This window comes from Elgaria multicarinata, chromosome 6, assembly GCF_023053635.1.
Source record: "Elgaria multicarinata webbii isolate HBS135686 ecotype San Diego chromosome 6, rElgMul1.1.pri, whole genome shotgun sequence".
Lineage (NCBI taxonomy): Eukaryota > Metazoa > Chordata > Lepidosauria > Squamata > Anguidae > Elgaria > Elgaria multicarinata.
The window spans coordinates 88,726,946-88,745,157 of NC_086176.1; the positions used below are offsets into that span (position 1 = coordinate 88,726,946).

Here is an 18,212-nt window from a genome sequence, read left to right on the forward strand (position 1 = left end):
GCCTAAAGAGGAATGCAGTGTGGTCAATAAATCCTGGCAATTACAGTCACTGAAGCAAAATCATTTTCATTCTGTTTTTCATTTGATTTAACATATTCTCTTGATCTTACTTTTTACTCATTTGTGATGTGAGTAAACTTTTTGTTCATACACCAGGTATTTCCACCAAGGCATACAAAATCCTTTTTTGTATTTATAATTAGTAACTTGAAAAACAGTGCTCATGCCCAGAGCTTATTATATTGAAATACCTGTATCTTCTTTAAAGAAAGACATATTTTCATATTTTATAGATAATTGTCTACTTTGCATATATTTGAAAAAAATATCAATGTGAAAGCATTTAATTGATATGGAATATTATTTCAAAAAGAGTCTGGTGTACCTATTTAGTGCTGCAACCCACCACTTGTAGTGATTAATCGTTCCTCATTAAACAGCTATTGGATGGAATTACAGTTTCAACTGTTTTCATATATTTCTCTCTCTATTTAATTTTCATAATGGTAATCTTACTAGGTTTTTTTTTTTATAGTGGGGTAAGAAACCTGGTGCCTTCCAGATGTTTTGGACTACAACTTCCATGTTCCCTGACCATTGCTATCTGGGGCTTATGGGAGTTTAGAAAGGCACCAAGCTGTCTACTCCTTTTTTATATTATCCCACTTATTAAACCAGGGGTGGGAAAACCCATGGCTCTCCCAATGTTGTATCATCCCTAATCAGTGCTGGGGCTGATGGGAGCTAGACTCCCAACAGCATCTGGAGGACCACAGTTTCCCCAGCCCTGCCTGAAACAGAGGGGCAAGGGAGAGAAGAGGTTCACAAGTTTATCTTTAACACTCAGAGTAAAAGAACAAGTTGTCTCATTTCTCTTGGTCTCAAAACAGATAGCCATGAAGTTATATCCAAACTCTGGTCTTTGGAAAGTTGAGCAATGTATTATATTGGCTTTTGTAGTGCTAAACCACAGCAACATTTGAAGTGCACAACTGGATGACTATACTTTCATTTTATAATGGTAGTTCAGTTACAGCTGCCAAAATAATTGCCTAGTGAATTAATATGCCAATCAATACGCAATATTTTGCAATCCTGAAAGTGCTCTTCTAACTAAAGATAGGAGAACATTCTACAACAGACTGGGAGGGAGGTCTTTCCCTTATTTCTATGTATTTTAGCAGTCACCATTTTACTGAAAAGGTTTGCCCTGGTTTGCACAGTCAATAAAATAAGGTGGTAATGAGATGGCAGAGCTCTGAGGTAGTAGAATGGGCTATGCCACTTTTTAAAAATACTGTATATAAATAACAACTTGTTGTATTGCTATAGATTAGTGCAGGTCACCAGGATCAAAATTTTGTAGATTGAAGGCAGGAGGGATTGACATTTTTTATTCCTTTTCATATACAGTCAATCAAATATTCTTTAAAGGTAGCTCAATTTTATAAAGAGCTGCGATCCCCATAATGCCATTACTGTGATAGAGATTATGTAATATATTTTTAAAGGTCTGCTCATTTTTCATTTCCTCATTGATTGAAAGCTGTAATGTAATAGACTGTTATGTCAGAAAACATGAAATTTCATTTCTTTTCTAAAATTAACATAGTGCTAGTTACTCTTCGGTTCCATTAATCCCAGTCATGTTCTAACATGAAATATATTATGGTTTTTTTATTGCACAGCAAGCATGTTTGTTTGTTTTTATAATGGGGTGGCAGAAGGTAGATCTCCAGATATGTTGGACTTCATTGCCCATAAGTCCCTGCCAGCATGGCCAGTATTCAGTAACGCTGGGAGTTGAAGTTTAAAATAACTGGAGCTCTATCTTCTCACTCCTGTTTTATTAGGGTGACCATATGAAAAGGAGGACAGGGCTCCTGTATCGTTAACAGTTGTATTGAAAAGGGAATTTCAGCAGGTGTCATTTGTATATGTATATGGAGAACTTGGTGAAATTCCCTCTTGGTCACAATTAAAGTTGCAGGTACCCTGCCGTCTTTTAAATCTGGTCACTCTAGTATAGCTCCTGCAGCTTTAACTGTTGTGATGAAGAGAGAATTTCACCAGATTCTCCATATATACAAATGACACCTGCAGAAATTCCCTTTTCTATGTAACTGTTAAAGATACAGGAGCCCTGTCCTCCTTTTCATATGGTCACCCTAGTTTTATAACATTGTACAAAGAAACAGCAGGTTGTCCTTTGGCTTCCAGTCTGATTGCTTGCCTGTCGTATATGCTACCCTACATCCAAAATTGTGCATGGTAAGATCCTGCTGTGTGGTAAAAGGAGAAAGCTTTGATCCCGTTACACAACCTAGTCACAGTAGTGCGTGTGCAGGTAGCTTCCCAATAAGACTACTGCAATGCACTCTATGCGAGACTAACCTGAAAAATGACTTGGATATTGCAGCTAGTGCAAAATGCAGCAGCTAGACTGCTGACCGGAACATCACAAAGAGACCATATAATACCAGTTTTAAAGGAACTGCACTGGCTGCCTATACATTTCCAGTCTGAATTCAAGGTGTTGTCAAGGGACACATTTAAAGCCCTAAACGGCTTGGGACCTTGATACTTGAGGGAGTGCCTCTCCCTGTACCTGCCCGAGATTTGAAATCTGTTGGAGACGCCCTCCCCTGCACCCCACCAATGTGAGACATTCGTTAAGGTGGGACATGGTGGTAGAGGGCTTTCTCTGTTGCGGCACCCCAATTATGGAATGGGGTTCCACGACAGAGGCCCGACTGGCGTTGACCCTGGCCTTGTTTTGGCACGAAGTTAAAACATGACCTTTTATTAAAGACTTTGAGGGCTAAATTTGCCTAAAGTTCGTTTTAATGGTTTTTATTGCTTTTAAATTTTCCACTGGTTTTAGCTTGAGTAATGGTTTAATATGTTTTTTAGTTGCATACATTATTTATTGCTTTATACTGTTGAACTGATTTGATATGTACTCCGCCTTGAGATCTCAATGATACAAATGTTTTAATAAATAATAATAATAATAATAATAATAATAATAATAAATGAATAAATACTAAATAGTTTACAGCGTCAAAGTAGCCAACTGCCCACCTTTGTGAGAGGCTGTAGTTATCACGTCGTCTAATAGCAAACTCAGCTGATGTGTGCAGGATTGTAGCCAAAATGAGGCCAATGAGAAACTAGAGGGAGGTATCAGCAGGCTGAGGGGAAGCCCAAGCTTTGCAGAAGTCCAAAATATGGGAATAAGGACTGATCCTGCTCAGCGGCCACGAATGCTGTGTGACTGTTTGTCCGTTGGTGGCAATAGAAACGGAATGGAGTATCTTGGAGGATGGCATGGCTGACAGGCTAGAACTCTGAATAAGGAGCACTTTACACTACAAGATTTTGTTGTAGGTCCCACTTGTTTCTCCATATAAGTCATTCATTTCTATGGGAAGAAGTAAAAAAGAAATAAAATGCACAGTATAAAGACACCTGGCTCGGCAATAGTACAAAAGAAAAGGATCTTGCAGTTGTAACTGATCACAACCTGAATATGAGTCAGCAGTGTGATGTGGCTGCAAAAAAGCCAATGAAATTTTTGGTTGCTTCAACAGAAGTATAGTTTCAAAATCACAGGAAATAATAGCTCCACTTTACTTTGTGCTGGTCAGACTTCACTTTGAATGCTGTGTCTAGTTGTGGACACCACACTTTAAGGATTCAGATTAGGGCTGTGCACCGCCTCAGGCCAAGTCCCTGAAACCAAGGCGAGGCGGGCTGATTTGGCCTGCCTCGCCTGGGTTCCAAGTTGGTTCTGGGACAGCCTGAGGTGCCCTGAAGCAGATCGGCACTGCAGCTTTGGGGCACCTCGGGCTGCTTTGGAGCGGCACTGGGACACTCTCCCTGCTCACCTGCTGCCATTGCTGCCTCCTCCTCACTCCTGCGAGGAGGCAGCATGGGATGGGGGGTGGGATGAGGAGACACTCTTCAAGTCCCAGCATTGGTGGGGCTTTGTGGTGACACTGGCCAGAGGAGGGGCTTACAAGGTGTATTCGTTGATCGTTCATTGACCTTTATTCTGTCCACTTTCCTCTCCTGCCTTTCCTTCTTACTTCTGCCCTTCCATGAGGCTGTGATCTGGTCTCTTTTCTCTGTTATGTTTGTGGTTTTCCTTTTGTCAGTCCTCTAAATTCACCATCCTTATCCTTTGAAACATGCATATTCATAAAGTCACACTGGTTTTGCAGTGTCATTGGGATAGTATTTCAGGCAGATGTGCTAGAGTAATTTAGAATGAAAGGTCTTTGGGGCCTTTTAGCTTTTCATATAGGGAATGCACACCAACAACATTCTGTTACTATGAGTAAAGGCAGGCAACTCCCACTTACGTACATAGGGAATGAAAGCAGAAATATGAAATTGGTTATAAAAATATTCCAATTTAATTGCTTCAAACATAAAATAACTATATCAAAATGGGTGTCAAAACACATCTCAGATGTTATTTCAAAGCCCATAATAATATTGCAGGTAGAACTATATCTCTCCAAATAAAATAATTCCCAGAAATAGAACAAGTCACAGAAGGCTGGCTAAGAGCAGACAGTCAAGGAAGTCAATGGCACGTTCATCACAGTTTGTTTAGCAGAACAGAATAGAGTCAAAATATTTCAACAAGGTTTTAGTAAGGAGGCATGGAGAAAAAAGAGCTTTCAACATTAATTTCCACCCCCACTGCCAAAATTTTGGCTTTTCCCAAATTGGATCTAACTTTCCCAATAACTTATGAAACAACAAAAATTGGAATCCTAGTCCATCCTTTCCATTAACTAATGAATTCATTACATCTATTATGATTGCAGACCCAATCCTATGGGTTCCTGCACCAGTGAAACTATTTGTTTATTGGAGGCAGTGGTATGCTGGAAGCCAGGGCTGGAAAGAAGTCCTATTTGCTTAAATGCTGTCACCAAGTGCCTACTCAAACAGAAAGGTTGCATTATACCTCTGAAATATGTTCTGGCTAGAGCTTTCAGAGAATGGATTTCCGTAAATGAGGAGCAGCTGCCAAAGATGACATTCCAGTTTGGTATCAACTGCAACCATCATTTTCAGAGTATTCAGTATTTTCGAGGCCAGACAGCTGCCAGGTCGAACACTTAGGGCTGGTTCAAACGATCAAGACCAGCCTTCTCCAACTTGGGACCAGATGTTTGGGACTTCAACTTTCATCAGCCCCAGCTAGCATGCCTAATGAGCAGGAATGCTGAACCGTTTTTTAAACGGTTTTTAATGCTTTATGTGTGTATGTTCTGTGTTTTAATTTTTTAATTTTTTTTTTTTGTATACTTGTTTTTATCTCAATTTTAGAATTTCTGTAAACTGCCCAGAGAGCTCTGGCTATGGGGGCGGTATATAAGCGTAATAAATAAAATAAATAATAAAGAAGGCTGATCAAGACCATTTTCAAGTGATGCATTCCAACCCTCCTGGGGACACAATGTATTTGTGTGATGAGATATCCACTGATACAGATGCACCTTCCTCAGTGAGTTTTTCAGCCACTTGGATCATAGAACACACTGTTGGGCAGCTATGACTGTGTCCTGTCTTCAATGACATCTTCCATGGAAATGTGTCTCCAAGGTAGAGTCAAGGCACATTGGGTCGAGAAGATTTTGAATATCTGAGCAAGCAAATTAATAGCTGTAGGCTTAATACCAGAGGGACTTGGTGAAATGCAGGCTAGCCACAATATAATGGTTGACCTTGAATTATGAAGTACAGAGTGCCCCAAGACTGTGATGTCTGGAGGCCAAATTATATGTGTAGGTCAACTGTGTGTATATTAAACATGCATGCCCCATTTACATATCAAGTGAGGATGGGTACTGTTCAGGCAAGAGGAGCAAGATCTGCCCTCTCCTTTGCCTTATCTCAATGGGCTCCATTGCTTTTAAGCAGTTCCCCCCGCCCCCCACCGAGCCAAGCATGGAGAATATGGCTTGAAGTTATGGTGTTTAGGAAGGTAAGGTGGCACCTTCCATTGGAGGGAAGTTTTCACTCCTCTTCTCTAGCCCCAGTTTACATATGCATGGGGCAAACATGCATTTAACACACAGTTGCCCAGCATGACTAATTTGGTCCTTTGTGAGCACAGGAGTTTAAACCTTCTCAGTAAGAAATGTCCCTATTCCCTTTAAAGTACAACTGCGACCTCCACCCTGAGCACCAGCTCAGGCCCTAATTTGACCTAGATGACGAGGGGCCATCCAACTCCATTAAATCAGCAGTACTGGAAACAGAGGTGCTGGATACCAGCCCAAGCCCTAACTTCACATCCAGGCCAGTGCCTATCAGTGAGGTCCCCCTCAAACAAATGTCATCTAGAGATAGTAAGCCCTGAGCCGGAATCCCTCAAGGAACGAGTCCTCTTCAAACTAGGAGCCTTACACACCCTTATTCTGACCATCAGCACAGGCAACAAGCCTGGTGGCAATTTAGACAGAGTGCTAGCTTTCAGGCCAGAGGATTGCTGATTTAATGCCTTCTACTCCTCAAGGGTAGGGCAGAGCCTGGAAGGGGTGATCTTGCCCTGAAATGATAAAAGTCTTCGGCAAAAACCCAGACCGTGTTGGAACTCTTTAAGACACAAGACTGACTTGCTGCATACTCCATTGTGCTCCATGAATCAGGTCAGGACGCTGCCAGGCCATTGTTACTCCGGTCCTACTTGGCTTTGGTTTTTGTTGGTTCATCTGTATCACTACAACCAGGCATTGCTTCAGAACCAAAATCACGGGATTCTCATAATTTAGAAATAGGTTATCAATTGTCGTTAAGATTGGGGTGTAGTAACCAGCATTGCCAGATACAGTTACATTACACAAAAGTTTTATGAGACACAGGTAATGGCAACAAAGGGCCTAGCTGGAAATTATTAGTTACAACCCATGCACCATCCCAAAGATACTTTGGTGACTAAGCGGGCATGTCTACACCTAAGGGTGTAGAGGGAGGGAGGGGGAGGATCATGGACTTACCTGCTTCCATGATCTTCTCCCAGCATCCAAACAACAGCGTGACGTCCCGGAAGGAAAGCGGGATGTCGCGGCTGACATTTTTCCCTTAAGTTTTTTACAAAAGAAAAAGTGCCCATCCACCCCCGCCATCGCTGGGATGTTGAAATTGCTGACCCCACCCCAACCCCATGGGCATGGAGCCATCCCATCCCATTTCAGGCCCCGGGAGCATGCGGCACACCAGTTGCGGTCCTTGGGATGGTCCCAAGATTGTGGCGAAAATCGGGATAACTGGGCAACCAGCTATCCTGGGAAAATGGAGGGGTCAGGGACGAGCCTGGAATAAAACCATGGTGAAGATAAGCACCATGAGCTATACTGATATATAGCTAAACATGTAATGTGTACTCGTAACTGACAGGCAATATGAGGGATTGCCCTACATATCTATTGGGGTTAGTGTACCAGAATATTAATGTAAATACATGAAGTATAACTTGATGATTTTGTTTTATAGTTTGGAATAGATCTAGATATACATTGAATTTTTAAATTAATTATGTTCATTTTAAAAGAACCATAAATACATTCTTACAATTTCTTTACATTTTAAAATGTGGTTTGTTTGTTTAGAAAATGACAAACAAACACGTGAAGCCAAGAAAAGCAGTTACTTGATATTGTTTCTCTATAGCTTTCCTCCATTTTTTTAAAGCTCCAAAGTGCAAATACATTTTGGCTGAAAATTTACTTCACTCTTCTTTATGCTGAACCAGGAAGAACTGAGCCATACATTTAAATAAAATAAGGAAAAAGCACAACTAAAATCTTTCAGTTCATACTTAAATACATTGTTCATAGTTATTCTTAAATACTTTCAATTAACACTATATTGAATGTATGGCAAATGCTGCAGCATCAAAATATAGTATCCAATTTTGGTGCAACACTAGCACTAGTGATGTAGCTCTTAATGCTAACACAGTATTATTAGTGCTTGCTAGTGCAAAGCTAAAAAGCAGCATGGTGCTGCTGTCAAAGTTTGGCAGCAAATTACTGCTTTATCCCTTTGCACTAAGTGCTAATGATGTTGTGCTAGCATTGGTTTACGCTAGAGCAATATCACTAACAGTAGTCCTAACACTGGATACTATCCAGATGCTCCCAGTGCATTCTTTAGGACCATATTTTGTTTTTTGAGATAAGCTAGTTTGGACAAACCTAAATACAAGGAAATCAGTAACAATAAAAGTAAGTTAATAAATACAATGGGAATCTATACAAATTGAATGACTGCATGAAGCACATCAGAAATCAGGTATATCAGAGAAGGCACACAAATAGACGGAAAGACATTGTAAAATTGAGAATTGTGCTACAATAATCTGTCAGAAGATCTCTTGTGGTGTCACCATGATATCTGTGATTTGGCTATAAAAAACAGTGAATAGCAGAGTGATCCAATAAGAGCCAATCTGGTAAGAATCTGATCTGGTAAGATTATTCTTTGGCCAGCCAATTGAAGTAAAAGGACCTGTATCCACTCCTTTAACTTAGCTAATATAACTTATATTTGCATAACTTATTTTGGATGTTTTCCTGGGAATGCCCAACCACCAACTGACTTCACACCATTGAGGCTCTAACTTGGCTTGACTATAGTCAATGACACCTGGAAATTATATCATCCTTTAGGACGGTTGGATTGCAAGCCGATCCAGCAGTGAAAGAGGAGGGTGGTGAGCAATGGAGTAGGGGTTGAGGGAATCCTGGCCCACTGTGATGAAACCATTCTCTCTTTTTAGATGCGGTTTCAGTGTGCCAAACCTCATAGCATCCTCCCCAATGTTGACATTCACCACCCTCCCCTTTTACTTCTAGGTTATCCTGTAACCTATGGTGCTGCTAAGCTATGTCATTTCTAGTCAGATGGTTGCCTCATCAGTGCAAAAAGCAAGTAGCAGGCAGCTCATAACTAAATAGGATGTGATAGTAAATGTATCGGTATTTATATTCTAGTATTCCATCACAACCTATTGTCAGTATGCTTAGAATTCTCATTCTGAATTTATTTATATTCGTTTCTTATGTTGTTCAGACCTTCTTGTTGGTATTCCTTTAACCCAACTAAAACCATGTGTACCTATTTTTCACTCTGCAGCTTGTCTCATCTTTCCTGTCTATGAATATAAGTGTTTGTCATTTTCTCTTTGCAGTGCCTTCCTTTTGCTTATTGTGTTCATTTTAAAATATTGTTTTTACTTTTCAGTGCTTTCACTTTATTGCTTTCTTATACTAATTCTAGAGCCCTTAATTCCTCTGGTCACAATCACTTAGACCAAAGATTACTTCTATCTCACACCTACGTCCATATTCAGCACCTTATCTTTGGAATGTATTGCCACTAGGTAATCAGACAATTGAGCCCCTCCTACTCCTTATGAATTGCTTCATCTATTTTAATACACCTCTAATTAACAGATATTTTCCTGTAGGCTGCAATAAGTGCTCTTACTAGGGGGATAAGTCTTATTGAACTACTTGGAGAGATCATGTTTATGATTGCATGTTTCGCTCTTTCTCCATTCCCATTCCTTAGCCTGTTCTTCATTCCTTTTCTTCATGTGTTCATATGTATGGATTGTAAGGATGTGGGCAGAGTTTTGTTGTTGTTAACTCTATTTTTATGTTCTGTATTACCTTGTTTTCTTTTAGGCACTTAAAAATCATAACTATTGTATTATTATTTGTTAAATCTATTCCTTGAGTCCATTACCTGGAAATGCTGAATCCAACTATAAAGGTGAAGAAAGTAAAATTCCTCTATGAGGGACTTTGGACTTTATACGTTCCCAACATTCAGCTCTAGCATAATAATTTAAGCAAGATCTCTTGCACCAAGATAATCAGGACACGTAATGGCAAGCTATCTAGATGTTCTTAGCTAAACTTCCACATATTTGGGTTGTATGTGTAGTAAGAAGATGAAATATGTATCTTTGCAATACTTTTAGTCTTTTACATCTAACGGCAGTTCACAAATGGATGTAGATTACTTGACTTCTCAGCACTTGATGGCCATAGCTAGACCTAAGGTTTATCCCTGGATCATCCAGGGGTCAAACCTGTTCATCTAGGTGACACACAGGGGATCCAGTGCTCAGGCAGGGGTGCACCCTGGATGATCCCAGGATAAACCTTAGGTCTAGCTGTGGCCATAGTCTCATAGGTGAATGTGTAAACCAAATCCACTGAAAAGCATTCTGTTTAAGATAATGTGCAGTGATATGAAATTTCTGATAGTGATGTTTGATTTGTGATGGCTCACTCACATATGTAGTTCCTTAATTACTGCTGCATGCATATGCAAACTCATATGAGATGTGAGCTTTGCAATAATGAGCAACCAACCCTGTTCGTTTCTTAGGAGTTCAGAAATAATGAGATGATCCTCATATTCATATATCACCTGATACCTTGCAACATCACCCAATGACTTAAGCCAGGTCTAAATGTTACACTTTCCACTTTGTTTGGCACTGGTGTGGGAAGTGAGGTGTAACGTTGCCACCTGTGGTGTTTGCTCTTGATGGGTGTTGTGTGACTTTTTCGGGGTGTTTTTTTTAAATTTCATTGTGGAAACATATGTCAATAAACATAGATATTAATGAAATAGAAGCTTTGCCTTCTGTTTCCGTAGTATTTGCCCTTGACTCCTTCCAGTACTCTGACAGACAACTACAGAGAAAAGAAGGGTAAATTGCCTCTGCTGCATGACTGGCTACTGCAATGCTCTGATCAGTAACGTCTACACAAGCCATCCCATGTGAACTTATTAGAAATATTGCACGTTGCCATACAAGTAGGATAACATCCCAAATTCTCAAGGAATTCCTGAAGAGGAAAGCCAGAGACTCAACATACCAATTCCATGTGGCGCACTTTGAAAATAAGCAAACAACTCACATGAGAACTATTTAGATCTAGCTTAACAGATTCATGTGCAAAAGCCTCCACAAAAATCATTGTATCTGAGGTGATATTCTATCTGTGACAGCTGTTTCATACATATCAGTCATCACTTGATCTTGAAGCCACTGTCTGATGAACATGCATCTGAAAATTTGCCCTAATTTGGTTACAAGTTAATACAAAACCAAAAAGATAATACAAGGTCAGGAGATCATGTGCCATTTTAGTAGGCATTAGAAAAAGCATTAGATTTGACAATTCATTTCTATACACAAACTTTCCTTCACTTCAAAACACAACAGAAAAATCAAATGATCATAAAATTGATGCAATTATTCATGCTATAGCGTTCTCAATCTTGTACAGTAAACCCAAATCTCATACATAATCTGCATTCTTTACATTGGGTCATTGGGGTATGTCTAGTCTCTTGTCTGATGGCTGAATTAAAAACAATACAATCCCTAAAAAGGAAAGAAAAAATAGCAGAGAAAACAAAACACAATGAATCCTATGACCCAATTGATGGAATAAATGTAGATTATCACCATGTCCATGTCAAATCGCCATATCCGGCTATCATCCTCAAAGTCCATATAATCCATCCTGTGAGCAGCATGTGGGAAATGCCTCCGTGTAAAGGAGTCTGGGCTCTGAAAACCTGCAAAAGAAGTAAAAAATTCACATTAGTTATGCTTCTATTAAACACAGCTTGTAGGAGCCAATTTTGTTTCATAACCTTTCATAACTTTATTTTTTAGATGCACAGAGAAAAGAAAGAGAGGGGGAGCTATATGCTAATGTTTATCACTGCCTAACTCTGTTGGGCTCCTCCTCTTTGTGACATTTTAGTTCTCAAATCATGGGAAGTAGATGCATAAGAGGAATATAGCCCATTCTTTTAATTGCCAAATCTAGTTTCAAAAAAACAAAAAACAAAAAAACAAAACAAAACACAAACAAACAAACCCTCACACAAAAGTAGAAATTAGTCTCTGTGCTATTAGATCAGCTTTTCCTCAATTAGGTTTGATCTACTATGTTAATTTAGTTCTTTTCAGACTTCATTTGAAAACAAAATACTTAGCTTTTAGGGTGCAATCCAATCCTTTTTTCTTTTTAGACAGGAAAAGCAGACTTAAAACTCTAGGCATCCTCCAGCCTAAAGAATTATGTGCTTTAACACATCCTAAATATCAGTACAAAATATGCACCTGGATTTTTTTTCACTTGTTTTCCATGTTAGGAATGAATCTGTCGCTGAGAAAGCCTTGCCACTGGGGTGGAAACTATTTGCTCTCCACAGAAACAGTCTCCTTGTGTAGTACTCTCCAGTGGACAAGTTTGCTACATGTGATTCCCTTTTATGTATTTCCACTCTTATGGCAAATATAACACAAATATGCCAGAGGGCTATTTTTTGCATCAACAACTTTGAATCATCTTGTAATCACTAATCAAAGCATAATTATGCAAACACTTAGTGACATTAGTTGTGACTAGTTAAGTTGCTCCAGTTGAGAAGATTTAGATGAATAGATGGAATCCTTGATTTGTATCTCTGTGTGATTTACTTTAAGCAAATCTGCATTACATTTGCCCTGGATTAGACTTTATAATGTAATCATTCTTTATTCAAGAATAGCAGTTTTATTACTGTAATTGTTCTTGCTGTGGAAACCCACAGAGATTCATCTCACATTGCATTAGCTAAATGCCTGACCCAATTTTTGCCACCTGAACACATGAGTAGCCCTCTCAACTTCTGTAAATCAACGTAAAACAATCACATGTCTAAAGCACATTAAAATACATTTAAGTGAAGATTTCTCTTACAAATCCAGATTTATTGAAAAGCATGAAAATTGTAAATTTAGGCTTCTGCTTTAATGTCTGTGTCATGTAAACTGTAAAGTCATTCTATAGTCTCCAAATAAATTCAATTTATTTGGATCGACACTGAATTGAAGTGTCATTTTGCCCATGACAATATTTTTTTCTTTTGACCAACATTATATGGCATTAAATGAATAAGTGGTTGTTTAGCTGCCAGACATTTTTTCCTTTTGCTTTGCAGAAGATATTAAAATATTTTCTTTGTTTTTAGTCATTACTTTCCTTGAACTTTTGGAGATTGGGCAGGATAAAAATTGAATTAGCTACAATATGGATCCTGAATATTTGATTTTTCCCTAGCAACTTTGAAGTGTGTAGGATATTTTACCAGATTTTGACCATTCCTTTCCAAACAAGTTTCTATGAACCTGTAAAACCCAACTTTTTCAAAGGAAAGGCACAGGATATAAGAGAGCATAATTTAGTTTTTTCAGACTTCTAGTGGAGATTTAGTGCCAAGAATAAAGGATCATAGAATAGTAGAATCGGAATGGGCCTTTAAGGCCATTGAATCCAACCCCCTGCTCAATGTAGCAATCCATCTTAAAGCATATCTGACAGATGGCTTTTCTCTGTGTGACAACCTTTCAAGAGTACTATCATGTCTTCCCTCAGTCTTCTCTTCTCAAGGCTAAACATGCCCAGTTCTTTCAGTCTCTCCTCAGAGGGCTTTGTTTCCAGACCCCTGATCATCCTTGTTGCCCTCCTCTGAACCCGCTGCAACTTGTCTGCATCCTTCTTGAAGTGTGGTGCCCAGAACTGGACGCAATACTCAAGATGAGGCCTAAATAGTGCCAAATAGAAGGGGACCAGTACCTTGAGCGATTTGGAAGCTATACTTCTATTAACGCAGCCAAAAATAGCATTTGCTTTTTTTGCAGCAACATCACACTGTTGGTTCATATTCAGCTTGTGATCTACAACAATTCCAAGATCCTTCTCGTTTGTAGTATTGCTGAGTCAAGTACCCCCCATCTTGTAACTGTGCATTTGGTTTCTTTTTCCTAGGTATAGAACTTGGCATTTATCTGTTGTTTTCAACCCAGCTCCCCAGCCTATCAAGATCACCTTGAAATTTGCTTCTGTCTTCCAGGCTATTAGCTATGACATCCAATTTTGTGTCATCTGCAAATTTGATAAGCATTCTGTGCACCTCCTCATCCAAGTCATTAATAAAAATGTTGAAGAGCACTGGGCCCAGGACTGAGCCCTGAGGTACCCCACTCATTGCTTCCCCCCAATTTGAGAATAAGCACTCTTTGAGTCTGATTGTGTAGTCACTGTGAATCCACCTAATTGTTGTTCCATCTAGCCCACTTTTAGCCAGTTTGCTGATCAGAATGTCATAGGGTACTTTGTCAAAAGTTTTGCTGAAGTCAAGATAGATTATGTCCACAGCATCTCCACAGTCCACAAGGGAGGCTACCTGATCAAAGAATGAGATCAGTTTAGTCTGGCTGGATTTCTCCTTGACAAATCCATACTGGATTCTAGTAATCACTACATTGTTTTCAAGGTGCTTACAGTTTGACTTCTTTATAATCTCTAGAATTTTCCCAGGGATTGATGTCAGACTAACTGGCCTGTAGTTCCCAGGTGCCTCCTTTTTGAAGATAGGGACGTTAGTCCTCCTCCAGTCATCCAGCACTTTACTCGTCATCCATGATTTTGCTAAGATAATAGACAGTGGTTCTGAGAGTTCTTCTGCTAGCTCCTGTAGGATGCAGTTCATCAGGCCCTGGAGATCAGAACTCGTTCAAAGAAATTAGGTGTTCCTTGACCATTTGTTTATCAATCTCAAACTGCAAACCTTCCCCTTCAGCTTGTACTTCACTTTTAACAGGGGTGGGTGGGTCATAGACTCACTTTTGGGAGAAGACTGAGCCAAAGTAGGAATTGAGCACTTCGGCCTTTTCTTTGTCATGTTATCAATATGCCATCCTCATTAAGCAGTTGAACCACCATTTCTTTCCTCTGTTTAGATGGTGGATGCATTTTTAAATAGTGAAGCTTTTAAAGCGTGCTTTAGCTCTTGCAAGACTAATAATATGATGCAAATGACTGGCTGATATCCAACATTCAAAACAAAGTTTCATGTCCTTTTCATTTTTTTCTGATATTACACACATATGGTGTTACACACACACTATATATAAGAATAGCTGACAGCTAGAATGATTCTCAATAACAAAAACTGTTTTTATCACATGTCTTATAAGAGGTTCTTCTCTTGAGAATACCTGGGATGTTTCACAAAAGAAAAGGCACTCTTGTCAACAGTTTTCTCCATGTCTTCTCTTAACAAAAGATACTCTCAAGATCTTCAGAAATATGATGTCCCAGGGGAACAGAAAGTAAGGGCTGTTTTACGGGGATAGTAAGGCAAACTGTTGTAATATATCCTCTGTGAAACAAACCTGAAGAGTAGTTAAGTATGGACATCAAGAAATTGTTCTGTGTGTCGGTCACAGAACAGCTGAAATTATGTATTTTATTGGAATGAATAGTTGTTAAAAATATTCCCAAAAGTTTCTGTACTGGGGTAAAAAAAAATCTTTTTAAAAAAAACATATATTCTGCTTTTAGGATAAAGGCTACTTTCTTAGGTATGCTTATAGAACAAAGAGGCCAAGGTGGACTGTGTTCACTGAATCGGAGACAGTCAGGCTTTGCTCTGAGAAATGAACTGTCTGTGATTCAATTAACAGTCTGCTCTCATCTTCCTTCTTTCAGCTGCTTTTGTTTCCTTGCATTGATTTTTGTAGCGTTTAAGAAATGAACCACTTTCTCCCATCTCAAGGGAAACAACAGGCAAACTTCCATTAAATGGTATCATGTGAGATGATGTAAAATCATCACTTTCATTGTATTATGAAGAAAAGCAAATAGCAACATGATGGAAAATAAACAGGATTCCCCTGCCCCAATCTAAGTAGCTTAACAAAAAGTAAATCAATCAAAAGACAGCTAACATTTTAGCACATTCTAAGTAGAGAGCAGTAACTGCATTTTTCACAGCTCATGGGATTTTGCCAAGTGAGAGTTACCCTTGTATGATGATTGTGCAAAACAATTTATATATAGATGTGAGCACTGTGTGATGCTGAGAAAATCATGTGGAAAACAGTCACTCGGTTTCTTTTTAGGCATCACAGCAGGTGGCTAGCAACAGCTGTTAATGAAGATAACGAATATATGGGTGAAGGTTTCTAGATGAGAAGGAAAAATGGCTGAACATTTTTTCAAGTTAAGTCTTGAAAGTTTTCTGTTGAGACTTGAATTTTAACCATCAAACACATATCAGAATGTAAATTTAATTTTAGAAATTAAATCACCCAGGTTTGGAACACAAAATAGGGATGGAAAACATAGGAAGCTGCCTTAAAGCAGGTCAGATTTTCTGTCCATCTAGCCCAGTATTGTTTACTCTGACTGGCAGGGTCTAGATTCTCATGTATGGGTCTTCCCTATTGCCTGCTACCTGATATTTTTAATTAGGTATGCCAGGGGTTGAATCTGGCACTTTCTCCATGTGATCGACCACTAAAGTGTAGCCCCTTCCACTGTATAATGGATTAGTCATCTTCTACCTTGGGCATGGCTAGACGAGGGGGTTGGAGGGGTATGATCTCGCGATTTTATGATCGCGAGATCGTCCCTCTCATTTACACACGGAGCGTGATGTAGCAGGAGGAAGAGGAAGTTGTGGCCACCATTTTGTTTTTTGTTTTCAAACGGAAAGTAAAATGTGAGTTAATTTTTTTTTTAAAAAAAACTCCTGCTCTCCCCACCCCACCCCCAATGGGCACAGAGCTCCTGAGGAGCTCCGTGCCCGGCTCCCAGCTCCTCGCAGTTACTCATGAGGAGTTGGGACAAAAACGTGATGGCGGGCCACACGTTTCACGGTCTCAGGACCATCCCGATACCACAGAAAAATAGGAATTTATTGTTAGGGTGATATCCCTGGCCAAGGGAGGGATTGTCCCTCCCAGCTCCCGGGATGCCCTGTACGTCATGTGGATGCACAGGGATGATCCCGGGATATCGCCCCGTCTAGCCATGCCCCTTGACTATGGCAACCTTAATCTCTCTTGCTTCCTTTGTTGCATGTCAGCCCGTTCACTTCTATTGAGAGCTCTGCTGCAAAAGCATTCGTTCTGACCTCCTCAAATCCTCAGCTTTCTATTTCCAGCACTAGCTTACCATCTGCATTCAGCAAATACCCTGTCCTTACCATTTCCTGCCAAACCCAGGCCACAAACGTAATGTGCTCTACTAAAACACTGCCCCTTGTGCCTAGATCTCTTTCCAGAGTTTACACAGCAGAGCTTTTTCCATTTTTTCAAACTCAGGCTGAAATTCAACTTACTCTGTGAAGCCTCTGGCTGAACCCTAATCCTCATTCTCAACTAAAACAAAGCATACAGTATTATTATTATTATTATTATTTATTTATATAGCACCATCAATGTACATGGTGCTGTACAGATAACACAGTAAATAGCAAGACCCTGCCGCATAGGCTTACAATCTAATAAGTTGTAGTAAACAATAAAGAGGGAAGGAGAATGCAAACAGGCACAGGGAAGTGTAAACAGGCACCGGGTAGGGTGAAGCTAACAGTATAGAGTCAGAACAAACTCAATATTTGAAGGCTATAGGGAAAAGAAAAGTTTTTAGCTGAGTTTTAAAAGCAGTGATTGAGTTGGTAGTTCTCAAGTGTTCTGGAAGAGCGTTCCAGGCGTAAGGGGCAGCAGAAGAAAAAGGACGAAGCCGAGTGAGGGAAGTGGAGGTCCTTGGGCAGGCGAGAAGCATGGCATCAGAGGAGCGGAGAGCCCGAGCGGGGCGATAGTGTGAGATGAGAGAGGAGAGATAGGCAGGAGCTAGACCGTGAAGAGCTTTGAAGGTCAGCAGGAGAAGTTTATATTGGATTCTGGAGTGAATTGGAAGCCAATGAAGAGATTTCAGAAGTGGAATCCCTTCCTCTCTCCCATTGTTTCCCTAAAACTACTGTCTAGATTTATTGTAAGTTTCACATCAACAATGTTTTAATGTCTATTCAACACAGAAATCTAGTGTTCTTTCCCCTTTCTACCAAATTTTACCAGTGTCTCTCACATCCAAGCAATAAGCTTTAGGAAAATTAAACTCGACAGCATGTCTTTGTTCATCATCTGATCTGAACTATCAAAACGGTAGAATCTATAAATATCTTCCTTTTTGCCCTCTCTGCACCTTGAATCTTCCACAAAGACTTCTACTTCAAAATCAGTGGCTTCAGAAACTCTTGTGTGTGGTTCAGTAGTGATGGTCAGGGAGAGGGGAAGGAACAGCATTTTAATG

General features: G+C 39.7%; 1 protein-coding gene across 1 annotated transcript in view; it reads right to left on the minus strand.

The window, feature by feature from the left end:
* Positions 1–10,826: 10,826 nt before the first annotated feature.
* RNF180 (ring finger protein 180) overlaps positions 10,827–18,212 on the minus strand; it is a 78,230-nt gene continuing 70,844 nt past the window's right edge. Inside the window, exon 7 of the mRNA XM_063128021.1 lies at positions 10,827–11,634. Coding sequence (XP_062984091.1) covers positions 11,438–11,634 — 197 coding nt within the window. The 3' untranslated portion in view covers positions 10,827–11,437. The remainder of the gene's footprint in view (positions 11,635–18,212) is intronic.